Source organism: Drosophila eugracilis, unplaced genomic scaffold, assembly GCF_018153835.1.
Source record: "Drosophila eugracilis isolate 14026-0451.02 unplaced genomic scaffold, ASM1815383v1 contig_2163, whole genome shotgun sequence".
NCBI classification, from domain to species: Eukaryota; Metazoa; Arthropoda; class Insecta; order Diptera; family Drosophilidae; genus Drosophila; species Drosophila eugracilis.
The window spans coordinates 128,102-149,799 of record NW_024573048.1 but is presented as its reverse complement, the minus strand read 5'-3'; the positions used below and the strand labels follow the sequence as shown (position 1 = coordinate 149,799).

The window sequence follows — 21,698 nt, the reverse complement described above, 5'->3', positions numbered from 1 at the left end:
ACGTTTTGTTTTAATGCCTACCGACAAGGATAAGGGAAAACCGAAGCCTCATCCTTCGTCCGTTTTCCTGACACATCCGTCCGGCAGCCTAGTGTAAAATGCTGATTGATATTTCCCGGTTAATAACTTGGGTCGCTCGATGCCTTTGGCTTTATTTTATATATATTTATATATATTTCAAGGTCGCGCAATAAAAATTAAGTTCATCCATCATTAAAAGCCGCCCACAGCCGAGCCAAGCATGCCAAGAAGGATAAGGCCAGAAAAAGGTGGCAGTTGCTCCTTTCGCTCAGTCTTGTTGACAGCTCCAGCAAATTAACAGAATAATGCTCTAAAATACCCTTTAAAAATCGAAATTGATATTCTGTAATTTAATTGGCTATCAATCATATTTGTTAAGTGATAAAAACAATTATTTATCAATTTAATTTACATATTTTTGAATCATTTCTATAAACAGAATGTCTTGATAAAAGAAACTAGAAAGACTCTTCCTACCAACATCATAAATATAATCTATTATCGAGCAAAAATTACATTGCCTTTTATTGCCATTAAATAGGATCATAGGGTAGCAATATGCCTTTCATTTGTCGAGAGTATAAAAGGCAAACGCAGGACGAAGGATAATGAGAACAACGACGACTCAATTAGCGCAAGTCGAGCACTGCATTTACATAACATTTGAAGCAAGTTTATTTTATTTAATTGTTGTCGACTGACTCTACGCCGAACGTGGCTCATTGTCCTTAGCTCGAAGCTTGGTGCTTGGAACTCGGAACTCGGAGAACTCTAGGCTCCCTCTCTCATTTACCATCGGCAGCTGTTATTGTTTTTTGAAAACAATATGGTCTTGTGCCTTATGCCTTGTTAGACAAACCGCAGACACACGAACAAAAGGACAACGGAGCGACGGGGCACACACAAATAATAATTTTTGGTGGCAGCCAACAAAGGACTCCCTGGCCATTGTTTTGTTGTCCTTCTGGAACTGGACTCCAGCTGCCAGAGCTCTCTCTCTCTCTCTCTCTCTCTCTCTACTGTAATGATCACTAATGGCCGCTCAATCATCCGCTTCCCGGTGGATTCACCTATGCGCTTTATATACTGCCAGATAGAAGCACAAAGCCTGTTCTTTTTGGCTTAAAATTTGTGTTCATGTCCGGTTGGAGTCTCTTTTTATGGGTTAATTTAAATTCAAACATTTCTTTACTGAACCCAATAATAAAAACAATACGATCAAGCCTTTAGAAAGTCAATAAATTTGCTAAATAGAACAACCTCTCCTTCAAAATCCCCTTGGAAACTTCATAACTTAATGAAATATTAACAGAAAATGGAAAGCCGTACCGTTTAATGGAAGTGAAAAACTCTAAAATCTTAGAAAAAAAAAGATTTTTATAAAATGTTTATGTTTTGTCAAAAAAGCGATACAATTAAAATAACTTTAATACTTTTTACCCTCCCCTCGTAGCACAGCTGCGCCCCCGGCGGACGGCTCGTGAACCGCCAAGTTGGGTTGCAACTAAATTCTCAATGGTTCTTTATCTCAATTTGGCACATTTTGGTCTCGGGCGGAGAGCTCGTGGCTGTCGCAGCTGTCTGCCAACTACAGCGACTCGAGTTCAGTTCAGCTCCTGTCAGCCGCAGCCTCAGAATCAGACTCAGCTCGAGTCCTGCACATACATGCACTGAGAGAAAAACATGGACTATCAAATGTGTCACAAAAACATATGAAGGACAAGGCCAGAAGTAAAGACATCTGTTCCATCCATTTAAAATAGTTATTTATGAGAAAATTGTTATTTCAATTCTCACTTAAAGAACATTACTTCCTTCTTAAAATCCATTCAGCTTAAATTTCAGTGTATTGCCCCATGGCACGCAGCCTTTCTATCTCACTCATACCCGCATTGCTTCTCTTTCTGTAATGACCTTTGTTTTGATTTTATTATATACTTTTTGTTGCCATCTTTTTTTTTGTTTTGTGGGCGGTGGGCAGAAGAAACACTGTGTCGTCGTTGTTGTTGCGGCAAATTGCGTGCGGCGCCTCAACGCAACTTTCAAGGATGCCACTTACCGCGCCCCTTTGGCTCAACACCCGCCTCATCCCTTCACCACCCACCGCCCCTGCCCCTCTGCCTGTCAGTTAGCTAACGATGTTGCCCGTTTACCGTGTGTTCCAGATGCCACGCCTCGTCCAACCCACCGCCCACATCCTAGACCTGACTAAAGATCAACATTCGAGTGCTACAAAACTTTTGTCATTTACGCGCCGAAAATTTGCTCTCCTCATCTTCCACCCGAAACCTTGCCACCCACCCGGACTGGCCACGCCCCCTAGATGACCTAGCCGTTCCCCTACGCCCTCTCGCCCTGAGTTCCGTTACGTTCCGTTTCGTTTCGTTCCTATAATTGAATTTCTGCTGCTGAAACTAAACAAAAAAAAAACAAGACAAGGGAAAAAATTTCTAGATGATAAAGGAGATAAAAATACCTCATGGGGGATATAGTATTAAAAAAGATGCATGGGTTTAAACTCTATAAATATCAACAGCAGACTTATAGATATATGTATTTCCTAACTAAATAATTATCTTCTTCAGCTGATTTTAAGGTCACTAGATCTCTATCTCTATAGTTTCGAAGATATGTAAAGTTTTATCCTTTGAATTCATAGCAAAATCCAGGGTATCTTTTGAGTGCCAAATGGACTCACTCCCGCCCTCGAAGATGGGAGAGAACAAAAAATAAAACCCGAGACGAGAATGAAGCGGGCAGGGAAAAAATAGTGTAAAATTAAATGAAAAATAAACAATGAACATGGCGCAGTTGAATTGAATTGAAGAGCTCTGCTCTTGGCAAGCTTTGAACAGCGAACGAAAGAGATGGCAACAGGGCCCCTCGAAAGAGACGGGGGCAGCAAAGCAAGAGGGATAGACGACGAGTGGTGGGGAGGGGGTCATTGTAGTGGCTCAGTTCTTGGCCTGGCATGTCCCGGACTCGTTTGTCTTTGCTTTACCCGGTTTTCGTTTTTAACACATGCAAGTTAAAAATGCTGACATGGTCATGGTTGTAGGCGGGGGTGGTACCAAAGGAGGTAGGCTAGGTCAATAAGAGGGGACACTCTAAAAAAAATATCGAATAACTGATCAAGGAGGCATAGGGAATGTGGCTACTAACAATCGTATTCCTCCAATCGTTATCAAATTATAATATCTAAAATAAATTTGATTAAAAAATAGTTTTTTTAACGGATTTGTTCCCTAATTCTATTGAATTAATATTCAAATGCAGGAGTTATCCTCTTGCATTTTTCTTTGTGCTATTGGAGGCTATTTCTATGAATTACACGCGGCACACACATACACAGGAACAGCACTTCCCGCCATCCAGCTCTTGCTGTGTGCCATTTCCGTTTCCGTTTTCCTCTTTCCACTTGCTGGGTATTTAGTGTTGTCGCCCCACCCATTCCCCTTACCCCTTCGTGTAATTGTTGTACTTCGCATGTACTTTCTGTTGTCGCCGTGATTTTGATATCCCCACCACATGCCGCCCCAAATTTCCCACTTTCCGCATTTTCCTTGCCGCTCGGAAAAGCTTCATGCCACGTGTTTGACAAGGCAGCGATGAGCTCTCGCATGCAACCTAATTGAGTTTCCAGTTTTAAGCCCGACTCATGTGTGTGTGTTTGTGAGTTGCAAGTTCAGCTGGCTCTTGCCATCTTCCTTTTGCCTCCTGCCTCCTGCCACCTAATCTTTCTGACCTCCTCTCACCTTCTCCACAAAGGAGTTTAGTAGGCTGTCACACCGAAAATCCCATGCAATTCCCCCAGAAAATCCCCGAAACCCAAAAGCGGCGCTTGGCGTTAATTAAAAGAAAAGCAGATGGGGGTTAAAAATGTTACAGAAGTAATGATCCCCGTTGGCATGTGAAACGGAAGCCATGGTTTTCGCTTACCAAAATAATCGTCCTGACCCCAAAACGATGCCCATACACAGGCACAGTGGGTCTAGAAATATAAACAATTATTATAGTACTTAACATGCCTTTACCAATTCGGTAAAATTCTTTACAATCTTCAAGAAGAGACATTTAAAAATGAGAAAAACATCCAACTAAATTATCTTTATGAAGGGTATTACTTCTTTAATAAGAATAAAAACATCTATAGTGCACTCTACTGTGAAAATTTAATGGCCATCATTAATATACACATATAATCGTTAAGCTCGCGTACATCGTAAAGCGATTTAAAAAATCACAGTAACCAAAAACCGCGTTTAACAACAATCAAAGCATATTTCTGCTTATCAGTGTTTTTTTTTCTTGAGGGGCCATAAAAAAGTTGAAAATTTTGTTTAGCTTGTTGCGGCTCTTTTGCTAATTAAAAGCCGGCAAATCGACGGGCATAAAAGTTGCTAATGAAAAGCTAATGGCTCAAGGAAAAGCGGTTAAGATGAGGGCACTGGGAAAATGCCAGGGAAACGGAAGTTGTTTCGCTGCGAGTTAAAAGAATTGATGACTCGAGTGTCCTCTGGCATCTGTAGTCCTCTCTATCTACCGCCAGTTTTCCTTCTCATGTTTAGTTTCTTTCTAACCATCACCATGTTTTTGGCAATGGAAAGTTGAAAACCTCCGGAGGAGGTGGAGAGAAACAACGCACATCATTAATTCGAATTTTACGAAAAACTTTTTGCATTTCTCTTTATCCCATCCCTCGATTCTGTTTGCTTTCTTTTCCCTTTTGGCAACCATCAAAGGTGACTAAATTGTTTCCCAGACGCTGATCAATGACAAGCACGAACAATAAAAACCAGTGAGTTAAAAGAAAAACAAGCGTACTAACTAGGAAATACTTATCAATACAACAATATTTTCTTGATAATTATTAATGTTAGAAAGAAATCTATGTTTACAAATTACAAATTACTTAAACAGACAAAATTCTTTAATTTCCATTTATAAAATTGAGCTGGGTACTACTCTCGTTTAACTATTTAATAAACCTTGAGCTATTCTCTTACTGGGTATCAGAAAAGCGTTAATAGAAGCTTCACTTTGTGAAACTTTGCGCAAATAATGCAGAAATGTCGTCTTCGTGGTAGAAGCAATAAAATCTGTGGGCCATATAAACACAACAAAAAACCCAATGAAAAAGGGAGAAGGAAAGAGACTCGAGAGGAAATAGGAACCGGGCAAGACAAAGGACATTCATCGGTTGAGAGTCGAGTCAAAAGTCAGCCTGGCGGCAAATCGAAGTGAAAGTTTGTCCTATAGGCAATAATGAAAGCTATTGACTGATGGGCAGGGGGCGAACAAACATGCAAACTGCCATTAAAACTGACAAAAATTACAGAGGGACTTCGGGTCTGGTCCTCGGCTCTGAGGTGTTGAAAGGCAGTCGAAGTCATCAATAGACTGACAACAAAGTTTGCCTCCACTTAATCAAAGGTAGAAGCTATGGGAACTGCACAAATGCCAGTTAAAAGAAAGAGAAAAAAAATATGGTTTGGTTGGAAAACAACCTGTTGTTCTACCATCAATCCCCTTTGATGACACTGTCGTCCGGCCAAATAATTGTCGGCCAACGCGAGACAGGAAATTGCTCAAGGAAACCGACGCCCGACAGTCAACTTTTTTATGTCGCGACGAATTTTTTTACGACCTGAACATGAAGTTAACGCAAAAGCTTTGACATATTTACAATTCAACATTGCCAGTGTGCAATTGAAAAACGAAGGGCAGAGAAAAATTGCTCTTCCTCAGAACCGAAGTAGAACGATAATAAAGTAAATAAAGAAGTTTGAAAGCGGGGGGTTTTAATTGGATTACCGAGTGATCTGGATGGAAAATGATTGAGAGCCTGTCGAAAAGATTGTACTAAAGTCGCATTAGGATATATTATCATTAAATACAGTTATGGAAAGGCCAAAAGATATAGTACAACATAATTTAAGGTAAAGCACATGACTCCAATAAAAATCCCCTAGAAATGAGCAGCACAACGGTCGCAAATTTTACGTAAAGGCCTATAGCGATCGGCAGGATCGATTGCTGGCAGCAGGAAAATCCTCCAGCTCATCCTCAATCTCCTGGCAAATTTCAGAGCCACCTCCATCATCATCATCATCATCAGCAGTAGGAGCAGCATCATGTCAGCATTCTGGCGGCACCTGCGGGTGTGTCATAACTTTGTCAAGTGCCACTCAACACACACATGCACCCACAAAGGCACGAGGAGCAAGAGCCAAAGTGAAATCAAAGCAGCAGAAGTAAAAGTAGGAAAAAAAAATGGCAGCGTGGAAAACAAATTCGCGCCCAGTTCAAAAAATCATAAAAAGAAAAAAGGACCGGGACTGGCGGACAAAGGTGGTTTAACAGCAGCCAACCAACTGAGCAATGTCATGTGGAGTAGACCCACAAATACAACAAAAGTGCCAGACAAAGGCAGTTGGCAAAGGGTGGAAAACGAGGAAAACGTTGTGAAAAGTGGCAAACAACGAGGAAAAAAGAGGAGCTCTTTCAGATGGAGTGTTATACATATTTATATAAGCACAAAGTGAAAGGTTCTGATAAAATCATATTTTTTACAATAGAAGCGTGGATTTGCGGAATATACTAGCTAACTAGCTGGCTTATACCACTTTAAACTTTCTCTTTAAAAACACAACATACCTCTTCGCTTTATATAAACGATGGCCATGTGACTTACAATATAGTCAGTCTCCTTCTTAACTGACCTCCATTAACATCGCTTTGACCAGGGCTGCATAATTTATGTGCTATTAAAAAAAATACCCAACAAATTTTCTCAAAGAAGCTCTTTTAAATTCCCTCTACTGGCCCAGTCCCAGGTTCCAGCAAGATGTTGAAACAATAAATAAATAAATAAATAAATCAAAGGCATTTAATTTCATTTTTGAAGGCAACAGAGGCGAACCACACGCAGCTGAACTCTGACCTCCGCTCATGGTCCTCCTTCCTTTGCCTTTTCGTTTGTCATAAAAAATGCGTGACACACGCGGCGTATGCGTAATCTGGCCCATGAATTGAAGGAGCCAAACGGGAATTCACAGGAGGTGAAAGCGAAATCAGTGGCATAAACTAAACGAGGAGAGTTTGCGACAAGTGAGAGGCAAAAGGAGTAGCAGCAAGTCCTGCGGGGCAACTTCACTGTGACGCCTTTGTCAATTTGTTCACCTTCAGTCCGCCATTGAAGGGCGAATCCAAAGAAAAATAGCTAGTGGTTACACTGCGAAACTAAACCTTAATTTTTCCAAATCTACATTAGCATGTTTTCCTCAATCTCAAGAATATATAATTGTTTATATATTTTGGAAAATAACATAACGAATCAAGAAATTAACATCTATAAATATTCAATTTTCTGAAGTTTTTTCTTTTATTTTCTTTAAGTGGTCACTTTCCAAGATGGTCTGTACGTGCCACGCCTTTGTTGGCTCTTGTTTTCCCCTTATTTTCCTTTTTACCCTGCCGATGAACTAACAGAGGCCGCCCCGTTGACTTTCCTATCAGGTGGCAATTTATTTAACTGCGTTTGCATTTAAAATTCGTCCCGAAAAGAAGTTCTCAAGGGGGAAAATCCCAGCGAAGATTTTCGCCAAACTTAAGAACAGGCAGACGGACCAAAACGAAAAGCGCGACTGCCAAGTAATCCACGTTAACAGGTTAATGGATCTATTTACTTTTTCATAAACTTCCCTGGACTTCCCGAGAAATGCCGTCGAGTAGCTGTTTAACCACGACTTGTGGGGATTTAATTTCTTGAGAAGCTGGTGAAGTTAATAGATCGATTAGTTACGCTGGTAGTGCTAGTCCGGGGAAAAGAAGATTTAAGTGTTAAGTATAAAGTAACGGTTACATACATCGAATAAATAAATTCAGCTACCTTAAATTCAGTTTAAAGTTCCCAGAAATAATACGTTTAAACCCTTTTCTTAACTCAAGACCTGTTGGTTTAACTGCTGACCGAAACGCCCCTCGATCTTTAAAGTCAACCCCAATTTCACCTACAATTGGCATTGGGCTCATATACATTTAGCTATCTACTTATTTGATTGACTGACAGCTGATGAGACGGGGGTGAAGGGATGGAAAGGGTGGGCAGCTGATTGTAGGCCGCTCATTCAATGTATCCATGTGACTTCTGGCCCGCCGCCACACAAACTCGAAAGCTCGCAGGCTGAGATACTGAGAGATACTCACACTCGAACGACAGCTGCCCCTCCTTTCGTAGGCATGACAAATGTCTGGGACATTTCGGCACACTTGTCAGGACTCAAAGCCCAAAAGCCAATTCCCCCGGCACATCACAACACACACACACACAGAAAAAAGAAAACTCGCACAAAACAGAAAAAAATGGTAGCAACAAAAATGTGAAAAACTCGGAGAAAATAGATAACGAAAACGTTAAATACTCTTACTGAACGGATTTTTATCGAATTAAGTAAAGATATTGGAAATTCGTTAAGCAAAAAACATGATAATTTATATAATAGAAATTATAAAAAAGAAAAGTAATTCGAATTATTTGCACTTAAAGACGAAAGTTTAAAAACCATTCCCATTTTGATCAGAGAACTTCAACCAGGAGATATATCCGCCATCCAAAGGGCATTGGAGCACATGAACCCAAAAGAGTTTTCTCACATGTTGTGCTTTCGCCTTGCCTTTTCCTACTTTTCAGATTCTTTAGCTTTTCACAATTTGTTTCTCTTTTTCCGTGCCGTATTTTTCCGGTTCCATTTCCTTGGCGGTTGCAGATTCTCGCATTCCGTTTGATTGTCCCTTGGGAGAGTGGTAGAAAAGTTGCGACTTTCTTTTCTTTTCTTTTCTTTTTTTTAAGTGACTTGTTTAAAAATTAACATTATATATCCACTAATTTGTTCAGGTATACTATCTATATACAAGCTAGAAATCGATTAAGGTTCGAGGATAGATTTTTTTCTTAATAGCCATAACTTGGTCAAGCCATTTTACATTTTCTCGCTTGTCATTTGGATCGTCATTATAGTCATTATCCCTAAAGGACTTGGACTCCGTTTTTTTTGCAGTTTATTTTTATGCACTTTCCATGGCATTTCCTTTTTGAAGCGATGACGCTGCAAGCCGACGGAGTCATTAGCCCGGGAAATATTGATGGCCGCCATTGACTAGTCATATATCACAAACTAGCAAATGAGGAGGGCGAGAGAGAAGGGTTAATAGAGGGGGCTTAGAGGGAAGCCCACGTTGTTGGGCTGACAATTTTAAGCCCCGGCAAAAACGGAAGGCTAATTATTCAACGTCAATTGGCATAAATAATGCAGGAGTAAGTGGAACAGGAACCAAGAAGAGTGTACTACCGGGATCACAAGGACAATCGATGCCTTATAAGGCCGGACAGGACAGGACTTAACCCCCTCGTAAGCCCCCTCACCCACTATTAACCCGTGACATAATTACGTGGATTGGCATGGTCGAGAGAGGTGCAAGAATATGCAGCTCACCCACTCAGCATTATTAATTCATTGGGAAGTCCATCAAAGGGATAAACGAAGGATGCTGAAAGAGGGCGGTGGCCAATGGGCGTGGTACATGCCTTCAATGTGTGCGTAATTGATGTTAGAACCATGCTGCTTCTGCTTCTTTACTCTAGATGATGACTACGATGATGATGATGATGATGATGATGCCGCCGCTGCTCTTTCTGCATATTTTAGCTGCATGGCCAAAGTTTTGCGCTGAGCGGGATTGGATCTGACAGAAGGTCAAGGAAGACGGCCGAAGCTGACCTCAAAGCTACACTGACCAAAACAAAGCACAACTAAGATCAAAAATAAGTATTTTTCAACTAAAATTTGAGAGAAAATCTATTGATTTATATATCTTTCTTTTATATAGTGAAACTTAAATTCGAATTGCTACTGAAAATACACTTTCTTTTCCAGTGAAACCACACCTGCTTAGCACTTTGCCCCTTTGAATTTTTTTCCCCGCCTCTGGGGAGTTTAAACGTCGGCGCACTTAGCGCCCGCCTCGACGAGTTGTTAAAAATTTTATTTCTAGAGTGCTGGAAAATTGCCGAGCGCCCACTTGAAACGGCCAGCTTGACTCCTCCTCCCACTCGACCAAACATCCCCTCCTGTTTTAACTGATTCCCAGCGAGAATTTTGGCCATGCCCCTCGCTGGTCCCCTTAAACCCATCGCATGCCTGACCACAAAGAACTTTGTGCTCCAAAGTTGTTGTGGCAATCAAGTGATGGCGGCGGAGGCAAGTGTGTTCTGCACTGGGAAAAAGGATTACACAATTTGGAAACTATTAGAAGAGTTATTATCGAAATGTCTAAATATGATCAGAGGCTGTGAGAGTATTTAATGATATCAGAGAAATTCAAACTTAAATCAATGTATAAAAAATATCTTTTCAGATGTTTTTTTCCCTAACTGCAGCGTTATTTGGATTGGTATGGGTTGAGTATTCTCTAGCCTGGTCTAGATCGGCATTTGGACCCCATTGGCTGGAGAGTCTGGAAAGGGTGGCCATGTGGCAGTTTTGAGACGGTTGGATATTGCAGCCGCACCAGAAGCAGTTCGGTTTCGTTTCATCCTGGGCTGCGCTTGACTTTCGTTTTCCCTTTTGGCTTTCGCCTCACCGAACTCTGGGATTTGTGACGTGTGTAGGTAACCGACGTGGCATATCGATTTATATTGACTATCGGAACTTGACCTTATTTGAACGCATAACTTTTTAGAAAGAAAGAAATTTCATTTAGGAATTCAAATTTGATAGAAATATGCACAAAATTTCTTTTAATAAACATTTTAATGTAAAAATGTATATTTAAAAGTATCTAAAAGCATCCCTAAATAAGAATTTATTTTAAAGAATGTGTATTTTTTCCGTAATATAGTTCAAAAGATAACATACAAGACCTCTTAAGCCCAACAAAATCCGATTGGCAACTGCGAGGCATCCCCTGCTGGTTTTACTTTCACTTTGCCAGCCAGTTTAGAGCAGTTTTGAGTGCTCGCTACGTTCATATTCATTTATCATTGATAAGAAACATAATCAAGGAAATGAATGAATGCCTGACTGGGCAAATGAATGAATGAGCGACTGCAGTGAGCCAGAGCGATGGACTGTGTGTGCGTGTGTGTGTGTTGTTGGGCGGGTTTTCCCTGGCTTAGCCCCACATCCCTCCCTCCCTTTTTTGGCCAAAGTGAGTGCAGCGCTAAGCGCAGTTGACTTGCATCCCTGAGCTTGACTAACGCCATGTGGCAACTGTTTCCAAATCCCCCGCACATCATTCATCTCCATTTCGCAGCCATTCCGCGTTGCTGCAGCTCCACCACTTTTTCACCAACACCACCTCACACTACCCTACCAACCACCTCTCGGTTTCCCTCGCTTAGTTTTTACTCCGCATTTCACAGCTTTTTCTACATTCCTGTGCGGTTTTTTGTTCACCGCTCTCGCTCTTTTGTCAGATCCTTGACAAGGTCTGGGCCAGAATCTCGTCCAGCTTAAGGAACCAATGGACAGGGATGGAGGAGGAATACGGGGGCTTGTGAACCGCAGGATTCAGTTGATTGATCCTTATCACAGTTTTCACTTTCCTGTAATCCCACCGATTGCTCTTTCCCCGACAGTTTTCGAACATGGTCGGTTGGACGGGCAATAGACAAATTAATAAAAATATATAACATGAAGTGAATTTTTTTTTAAAAAACTCTACTTTAAGTTGCAATTTAGTGTTTATTTAAATTTAAATTATATTTGGGTAAAAATTAAAAGGGTATCCAATGTGAAAGTTACAAGTTCGATAGTGATACATCAGCATAATTAGCTTAAAATTGACTTTAAGCAGTGAGCACTGCCATCGATTAACGATTAAATACGCTGATATTTTATAGATTATTCTTGTGCCGCAATTTACGCAGCCCATCTGCAGCAGTAGCCTAAATTACCCGACCACGCCCATAATTATGCAACCGTTCGCCATGTAACCCATGTAAAATGCATGTAAAAGGTATAAGCGGGGTAAAAGCGCGGTAAAGGGTGGGCACAAAAGGTGGGACACATGTGCCGCGAACTGGTTAAAAGTCAATTAGTCTAATTGCCCAAATGCAATGAATGTCAATTTTAATGAGGCCACTGCATAGGGACGCCGGACGAAGGACAACGGTCCATTCGGATCTTGTTTGTCACCTTTTCGAAGGCACTTGGCACTCTCTTTCACCTGTCAAAGGCAACAAGATGGTTGCAGGATGAGTAAGGAGAAGGGGTGTTTGGGGGCAGGTTCCCATTATCACATCCACTCAAAATCATAACAAACAACATCAACGGCAACAGCAATAAACATAAAAACCAAAGAAACAACGGCAAACAACGAGCCAAACTGCAGACATAAGCAGACTTAACTGAAAGAAAGCTGACTTTAAGTGAAAGGGAACAGAAACGAAAAATACCCTTGAAAAGTGACAATTTGAGACATAGATATATCACAAAATATGACCGTCTATTTATATGATTTCCACATTAACAGTTTTCGAAAGACAAAACCAAAATAAAAGGCATTAGATATACCTAATAAAATATAATTTAAAACAATCACATCCTTTTTATATCTCAATTTAACTTACCTATATACAATTTCTTTCCAAATAAGTAAAATTTTGAAAATAACATAGAAAAATCCAGGGTAATCAGAGTGTCCCAGCAGGACGAAATGAGAGTGACGGCTGAAAGTAAGGACAAGAACAAGAGTAGAAGTGAAAAAGGACACTCGTAAACTTTGCACCTCACTTGCTAATGTGGCAGCTTAGAGACAGAGAAAGCAAAAACTGACAAAGGAGAAGGGTCCCCTCCCCCACTCTTTGTTGCTTTCAACATATTTTTCGGGCTCTCGCAAAAGTGGAAGTGGGTGTTGCGAAAGTTTTGCACTCGAATTTTTTACAGCTTTCATTTTTATTTTAAGGTGTATGTGTGCGTGTTTGTCTAAGCTGCAATTAGGAAGGTCAAAGGTGGCAAAAGAAAGAAAAAGTAGCGATGTGTCAATCAATTAACTTAATTTGGCCAAAACTTTTACAAACATTAAGAAGAAAATTAAAAAAAAAAAAACAGTAATAGTAAGTAGGTTATGAACACTGGGAAAAAGCATTTAAAGAATATGTTTTCATATTAATTTAAAAAAAATTTAACTTAAAAATCTTCAATGTAACCCTAAAACCCTAAAAAGTAGGCAACGATTATCATACTCTTCAAACACCAAATTCCGAAATGCAAATGGAAAACTAAAAATGACTGAAAAACAGGCGATGATGAAGAACGAACACCAGAGGGTGTTTAACTAGGGTTAGTGGTCGATTTTAGCAATGCATAAATTACGCACTGTAATTGAATTAAAATCAATTTTTGTATTCGTGCGCACAGAATGCATTTAGCCAGGGATCCGATGCAGCTGCTTCGGATTTGAATCCGGGTCTGGGTCTCCCGGTCTCTGGGTCTACATGTCCGGGTTTCCTGCCGTCCGCAGTTTCCCTCTTTTTTGTGCATTTTGCGCACTTTTCGACCAGCGGTCCTGCTGGGATATTGGTGATGTGGTAGGGCGGCGATAACAAACAAGCAAACAACATCATCAATGGACTGGTCAACCAATGGACTCATCTCCCACCGTACACGCACTCAACCGGAGAACCACTGGCACCACTCAGCCACCTGACCATAGAAAGGCACTCGCCAAAAATCCGGGTAATTAAAATAAAGAGAGAGAGTTTGGTGTTCTTAATTAGTCACTTTTTTTTCGAATGGTTAACCAAATTTTTGGCATTAGAATTTGAAGACTTTAAAAGCAAAGAACCTAAGTCATAGATTTTGAAAGTATTTTAAAGAAATATATAAAGGACCTTCAGCCTACCATTCAACTTTTAAAAAAAAATTGTACACATTATTTTAGATATCTACCTAATTTTCTTTAAAATCCATTATATTATACAATAAGAAGAAAATAAATATACCACTTATATTTTGTATCCCAAGTTTTCGTTACTTTTGCCATCATTTAGATAGTGTAATTTCTTCGAGTGCACCCATCGGGCGACCAGCATTCATTTTTCAGGCCAAACTTTGACAAATTGCTGCTGGCCAAGCTCAAAATCGAGTCAGCGGTATGGGGCAGATGCTACAGCTATACCTAACGAGAGGGAATTGCGGAGATGTGACCCCGAACATCATCACATCACTGCGGCTAATTATTACATTTTTACCTTGACCACGCCCAGTGGACATGGCATGAAGAAGGGTATATGGACGGAAATGGGTGGCAGATGAAGGCACTTTGACAGCCGATGATAAATCAATGTCAAATGGGTGTTTTTCGTGGGGCAATGGTTGGAGATGGGATTAGTAGCGTTGACTAACGAATGAGTGAGCATGAGTGCATTATGTATGCCCGGTGTGGGCTAATTTGATTGAAACACACATAATTATTCAACTAAGTTACGGGTTTCGTTTTCGGACATATCGGATAAAACGTGTCGAGGATTACAGACAGTCCAAATGCCTAATTCAATGCGTAAGCCCCCGTAAGAAAGTCAAACTGAGATATTCATTCGGAGAGGGATTCGTTGCAGTCGAGTCATCAACATTTAAGCCCGTTGGAATTTGGATTATCAGGCTTTGGGTTTTCTTTGAAAATAAATAGAAAACCTAGAGAAAAGTTGTTAAACAAAGTTTAGGTACAACTTATTATCTTTATTTAACAAACCCAGCACACATCAATTCGTATGTCAAAATTTTTGAAGTGATCCATAATTATACATTTATTTTTATTTTGCATAAACGTTAACGTTACTTGACACATATTGACATTTTCACGCATCGGGATGTTTGAGTAGACCACAGTTAGGTTAATTTCTGTACTAATTCGCCTGGTTTTTTCACGACATTCGATTCAAAAAGCATCCAAGCAGTTCAAAGTGGTATGAACAACAGGCAGATACAAATTCAAATAATATAATCGATTTGGTGCACTTTCAAAGCAAAATTATTAGAGTACAGGCCAAATAAAAACCCCAGCCAATTGCCAATTTCGGTTCACTTATTTCGAAAAGAAATAAGAAATTGTTACTGAAAGCATTCGAAATCTACGGTCTGGATCAAAACTTGCATTTGGATATCCCATAAAAGCCTTAGGTTCTTCGATCTAAAATATTGACAATGAAACCTGATCAGCTAAACCGACTGATCAGAGTGAATAAACGGATGCAACCCTGGTTTTTGCGCAACACCAGCGAGCTCTACGAAAGTGCCATCAGGTCCTATTACGAACGCGGCTATAGTACAGGTAAGTCATAGAATCAATGGATTATTGATGAATTCTACAGAAGAAAATGTAAAGTAAACGGATGGACAGAACTGAAAGACAGTAAAATTGTTTTTTTTTTAAACCGCTCAACCCGATTTCCTTTTTTCCAGGCAATCATCCACGTTTTAGAACCGAGAATATTGGCCCTTTACGCAGGATTAAAAAAGCGGAGATAAAACCCAATTCCGCTGATAATTATCCTTGCAATCATATCCTGCAGGCTGACCAAGCAGCTCAAAGTAATGCGAATCATTTTCTTTACACGATGATACAGGCGAATCGTCCTCGTTCCATATCCTTCTCGGCTACTCGTCCCTACGCCTCGCCTTATGGCCACAGTTCAATGCGAAGGAACGCCAGCTCAAGCTGCTCTAGCGGAAGCAGTAGTGGATCTTCCCGCACCGAGATCATAGTTGGATCTTTGAGAAAGAGCAAGGCGAAAAGGGAGAGAAAGAGTCGATCACTACGTAAAAACAGGGACACCATGGAGGAACATCTAGACATGGATATGGATATGGATATGGATATGTTTTGCAACCGATCCTCAAGCATGCCACCCCTGCCATCGACACCTGTTTTAGGAGCCAGAGCGATGATGGCACCGTGTAGGCAACATCACATGGCAGCCATGGCGAAATCGCTGGCCCAGCCTATGCAAATTTTGCAGGGCGAAGGGGATTCCCTGATGCCGGTGAATGCTGCCCTTAAGCGTCGCATTTCGGTGATAAATCACTTGAAGGATGGGCGGCGAAACAAGACGGAACTGGGTCACAAACTAAGCACTGGATCCACCAGAAACGGCAGCCCGATCACCGGAAACGGTCGCAATCCAACAGAGATGCGCTTCCGCTTCCAGACTTTGGGCGATCGCGTCAAGCAGTTCGAGTATATCCAGTTCGCCGATGGACCCGTCGCCAGTTATGCCTTCAATCGGAATCAGAAGCGAGCCATTACTACTTTTAGGGATTCGCCAAGACATCGAATCGAAAACACCACCAAAAAGGCCACAATTCGACGTCTTCAGGTGACTCAACAGCCGCGTCAACTCAGCTTTCACAATATCCTACACTCCAACTATCGCCAACGGAGCAAGAGTTTGGTGTCCGGAGCAGATCAGTTGATGGAATCCTTGGGACCTATAACGCGACTCGCAACCCCAAAAGGCCCTCAATTAATCGGCCGAACAACGCGAGGATCTAGCCTAGACAGTAGTTCGCGAACTAGTTTCAGGAGCAGCCCATCTATAATAACTTACGCAAATACTTTGGGAAGGAATAAGGGTATGCCTCATATAAATACACTTCCAAATATTATACGTAATTAAAAACTAGTGGAAAAACCTTTATTTATACCACCTTTTCGTATCACAGAAAATTCAGAAAAAATTCCGGGAGTCAATTTTGGATATTCAAAAAGTTCAGAAGTTACCTCGGGCGATTGGGTTGAAACACCAGAAGATTGGCCCAAGTACCCCAGATCAAGTAGCTCATTGGGGAGCGGGTTTGGATCAACTTTAACAATAGCAGAAAAAAATTTAATGTCAAATGAAAACAAAAGCAATGAAAGCGGTGGAATCTTTACTGAAACGTGGAAAACGTTTTGCTCAAACGGGGGATCATCAGCTTTAAAATCTAAAAGAGTTAATTCAGAGCCCTTAAGAGCCCCTACCGGTGGCGCATCAGAAGCCACCACGGAATCATTTTCTAAAACACTTCATGGCCAAGATGAGCCAAGTCGAGCCACCTTGACACCCTTGCGCCGTCTGCAATTGCAGCAGCGAAGTCTTCAAGCTTCGCCCGAAGTGGATGACCCGACGGCCGGGGATCTGGCACACTGCCTCTTCAAGATTAAAGACAATATCAAGCATACGATCAAGGACAATATCATGATGAAAAAGTCGCCGACAATGCAACAGAAAATCCAACATGACAAGCCACGGGTGACCAAAGTGACCAGCAATCAGGTGAGCCGCTCCAGCCATCGATCCTTCTTCCTACCATCCGAAGAGCACCAACTTCTTGACCGTACTACTACTACCAAGAGGTTGTACAAGGATAAAACGCAGGATAAGAAGCCAGTTAGGATACCAATTGAGAAAAGTGAACGTGTGGTCAGGGCCGTAACGTCTTCCGCCAGAACTCCCGCTCATCTCAAAGGAGCCAATCAGCTGCTAGTGGCGAGTGCCTCGCAGGTAATTAATACTTTAAAAATGACTGAATAAATATATTATCTAAAATAATATGAATATTTGTTAACCTGAAAACAGGTTTCGGCCTACAAGCGTGCCTTCCGCAACCAGCAGCAGATTCTCAAGGCAGAGATCCTGCACCAACAGGCGCAGCAATCCCAAAATACTACGACGGAAGAGGTGTCAAGGCAGACGTCCAATCTGCAGAGCCACCGTGGTTCGATACCAAGCTCCAATAAATCGACTAACCGACCAATACTTAAGCGCAATGCAGCCACATCGGGTGCTAAAGCTCCCAAGTTAAATGAAGCAAAATTAGCGGGGTCTAAAACGGATGGATCAGAAATGAGAAGGAAAGTTTTTAAAGGATCACCTTCAAAAGTAGCAGGCAAGTAACTAAAATGGACGATACCCTAAGTAACGCCTATAGCGGATATAGTAAAGTTTATGTTGTGTACCTAACAGAAAATTTCAACGGAATCTCTATTAACTGAAGTTCTATCTTAACCTATTACAGCAGCTCCAGTAACGGCGCACTTAAAGCGTACTCCGCAGCCGGCGTCCAAGGCTGCACAGCCGACCTCAACGCAAAAGGGAAAGGCCGTTAGGACGACCACAAAAGGAGCACCGACTGGTGCTGTGACTACAGGAGAAGGTGGAGGAGCGGAAGCTGTGCGACGAGCGGGAAAGGAAGCGGAAGTCGCAGGAGCTGCAGAAACGACAACACGCCGATCGACACTGGCGCTGGCAGCGCAGCAGCAGCACTCCCATAGCGGTAACTCGCTGCTCGGCTTTCGGCGCGAAACGGTTAATGGCGCAGCGGCAGCCCTGCTGCAGCGACACGAAGCAGACGAACCGCTGTCGCAGTCGCAGTCGCCGTCGCCGTCAACGTCTGTGTATCATTCGCAAACGGCACAAAAGAGGCGTCAGTTTCATTTTCCCTACCCCCCATGGCGACCCAGCTACTGAGTATTAACTTTGTACCGCTATTTCGCCTACATTATACTACTGTCCCATTAGAGAGTGAAAGAGATTGAGAGAGCTAAATCTGTTGTAACGGTGAATCTAACACTACAATAAAATATTGAAAAAACATACGTAATCAAATGATTACAATAAGCTCACAAATAAAAAGGGAAAGAGTTACATAGTTAGAAGTGAGAGTGAATGCTATAAAAGTTCTGGCGAATTGTGGTTAGAATTGTACCGCAAGCCTATGCTAATTTCAACACACGACAACTCGTAGACATAGAGATATGCGGCACCCCATCTCCTACTGTTTTCCCCGTATCAACAACACAGCATTAATTTTTCATGCAGATTTAACCGTTACATGACAGGATCAACAGACGTTGGTGTAGGTACAGTGGAATCCATTGCAAAGGCAGTGGAATCATAACCAAGAAAACATTTTCTATACAATTTAGATTCCGATCATAAATATGAACTATTGGAATCGAATAAAGCTAAATGAATTGAAACAAAAATACGTTTCTAACTTATCCGTTTAATAGAACACAATATACAAGACATTTTAATCATTAAAAATCAGCATAGGCTAATCACACAACCGCTTCATTAGCATGCAAACAAGGATGACACAGCTCTTTCGTTCTCCTATGCTATGTCAGAAAAGGATGTCAATATAGTACTTATAGCTAACATAATATTTACCGTGCCATTTATAATATAATTATTAGGCTTCACTGGAAAATCTCTTAAATATTATTACCACTGTACTTTAGCTCATCAATGTCAAACGGCCACGATAAGCGTCGACAACAACAATAAAGAACCCAAGAAAACTTAGAAGACCTTACAGCGAAAAAAAAAAAAGTGAAGCAGTAGGAAAAAACAGTAGCGACAGCGACAAGAAAACGGCGACGACTTTTGTGGGTGGTGGCGCAAGTTCGGAGTTTTGGAGAGATTGGAGGATGGTTTTTGGCTTGTTGTCAGCCCTGCGAATGTTGCCGCGTTGTTTGATAAATGATGATGCGTGCCACATGACTGGCCCTATAAACGGACTCGATGACTACAGTTCTCCCAAGACCGGGAAAACCAAAGAAAAAAACGAAAAACGCAAGACACTGGCAGACAAATAGGCTCAGGCTTCACAACAAAAGCAGTTCAACATTTGATCTAGGCTAACTGGCTGACTGACTTGGCTGAAATGGATTGACAGTTGTACAATGGCTAAGCAAAAAAGAAAAATTGAAAGAAATGCTTTTTCAAATAGGGAAACTAGTTACCTTAAAATAAAGTCTTAAATTTATTCAGCCAAACCAAATAATTTTCAGTAATTAAATAATACATTTAATAATTTAAATTGGCAATTTTATCTATTATTTTAAGTTTAAACACAAAACAAAACAATATAGAAAATCTTTTTTAATGTGCAAACTAATAATATTTTTAATTGACTTAAGTCTTAAGCCTAATTGATATTCAAAGTTTGAATTTTACTTGTTAAATAAACCCTACGCAATTCCACTACATCTATGCTTGGGCATTTCCCTTGGATTTCTCTAAATTGGCTTGCTTGGCTGCCTTGACTCAAAACAAAAACCAATTTCCATTGGCATAAATAAATAAAAATCAAATTAAATTAATTCCAACACAATGTGGCATATCCTGTTCGACTTTCCTTTCTTTTTTTTTTTGCTTGATTTTTTTTGGCAGCGAAGAGCAGCCAAGCAGCAACGTACATAAAAGGCAATAAAATTAAATCAAATTAAATGAAATGCGCATATGTACGGCGTTTTATGAGCTGCGCACCGCTTTTCCGAAGAACAAGACACCCAAAAAAGGACACAACAAGGATTTCGTTAGGTTAGTTAGAAGAGTTGGCGAAAGGATTAAAGGCAAAAACCACACAATATGGCAACTTGGCCGGGACTACCGCAACTTATCCCAAATTCGTGGGTTTTCGGTGCGTTGTTTCTTCATCTAGTAATACTCTTTAGAATGTCTTATCAACTTTGAAAATTGTATTACAGAAATCGAAAGATACAAAAAAAATAGGTGAATGAAAACACTTCCATAAAAACCGTAAAAATATTTTAAGGAGCAATATATTATTACAAGTTTCTATATATAAAAAATATAGCCTATTCTAACCAAAGTAAATATCTACTCCTATTTATTATAAGTTGACTAATGTTTATGTTAAGAGTAAAAACAACGCCACTTATATGGGCTCTCCTCATTTGCCATGTTTTTTGTTGGTTTCTCATTTTTGGCAATAAAATAAATCCACCGCAAAGCCGCTGCGGGTAGATTGCTTGGTTGACCCCAAAAAAAAAATAAGTGAGGGCAACTTGGAGAGGATACAGCAGCAGCAGCAGCTGTTTAAATGTTCAAAGTAGTACAATGCTATACATAACCATTTAGCTAGAAATGACGAGAGAGAGAGAAAGGGAGATTCTGGAATTCCTTGAGCTGTCGGTGCATGGCTAATTCAGTTATTTCAGCTACTTTTCATCGTTAATGTGTCTATCCTCACATCACCGGAAACCCCAAAATATATATATATATATATATATTCAGTAAGCAGTTAGCAGCAGACCGAGTGCCATTCCAGTACAATGTCACATCATGTCCGAGTGCCCGTTTCCTGTCCAGATATTCCTCCACCTTCTAGGGACCCCGTTTTGTCCCACCTCACACTCTGATCTAAACAGTTGCATTATTTATTCTGATTGTATATCCTTAGTCATATTGAAAATTAATACACATTTTAGTAAATTTGTAAAAAAAAAAAAAAAAATAGTAATAGAAAATAATGTGGAGAAATGTCGCAAAAGAAAGTTAGTTAGAAATGTATGTCCATTTCCTTTTTTCAAGTGCACTATCTCCCCTACATTCCGTTTCCACCTTCTAGAGTTTTCTTCTCTCTCCGGTTTTGTGGTCATTTCAAATTTTCATTTCATTTGCCATAAAAAGGAAATTGGTTTCGTATGCCAGTTGACATGGCCCTTTACCACTAGCCAAGGGATTCGAAGGGGGCGGCTTCAATGTGTATGTTTGTGTGTGTGTGTAGCAGTTAAATACATAACTGCAGCAAACAACAAGCTGAAATACCTGACAAGGGAATGGAACTATGGAACTGGCGATGCCAACGGAAAATGGTTTGGGG

At 40.7% G+C, this 21,698-nt stretch overlaps 2 protein-coding genes across 5 annotated transcripts in view; one reads left to right on the top strand and one right to left on the bottom strand.

Annotated features, from left to right (window-relative positions):
• The window catches only part of LOC108103981 (acetylcholine receptor subunit alpha-like), a 136,963-nt gene that overhangs the window by 109,625 nt on the left and 5,640 nt on the right, over positions 1-21,698 (bottom strand). The window lies entirely within an intron of this gene.
• On the top strand, positions 14,404-18,742 carry LOC108103979. Its single transcript, XM_017209758.2, has 5 exons — positions 14,404-15,354; positions 15,486-16,655; positions 16,746-17,566; positions 17,642-17,951; positions 18,081-18,742. The coding sequence occupies exons 1-5, from the start codon at positions 15,228-15,230 to the stop codon at positions 18,530-18,532; spliced, it is 2,880 nt and encodes a 959-aa protein (XP_017065247.1). The 5' UTR covers positions 14,404-15,227; the 3' UTR covers positions 18,533-18,742.

Excerpts from the sequence above, each read along its gene's own strand:
- LOC108103979 (XM_017209758.2), top strand. The coding sequence starts at position 15,228 with ATGAAACCTGATCAGCTAAACCGACTGATCAGAGTGAATAAACGGATG. Across the intron at positions 16,656-16,745 it reads TACTTTGGGAAGGAATAAGG|AAAATTCAGAAAAAATTCCG; the intron begins GTATGCCTCATA and ends TTCGTATCACAG. Across the intron at positions 17,952-18,080 it reads ATCACCTTCAAAAGTAGCAG|CAGCTCCAGTAACGGCGCAC; the intron begins GCAAGTAACTAA and ends AACCTATTACAG.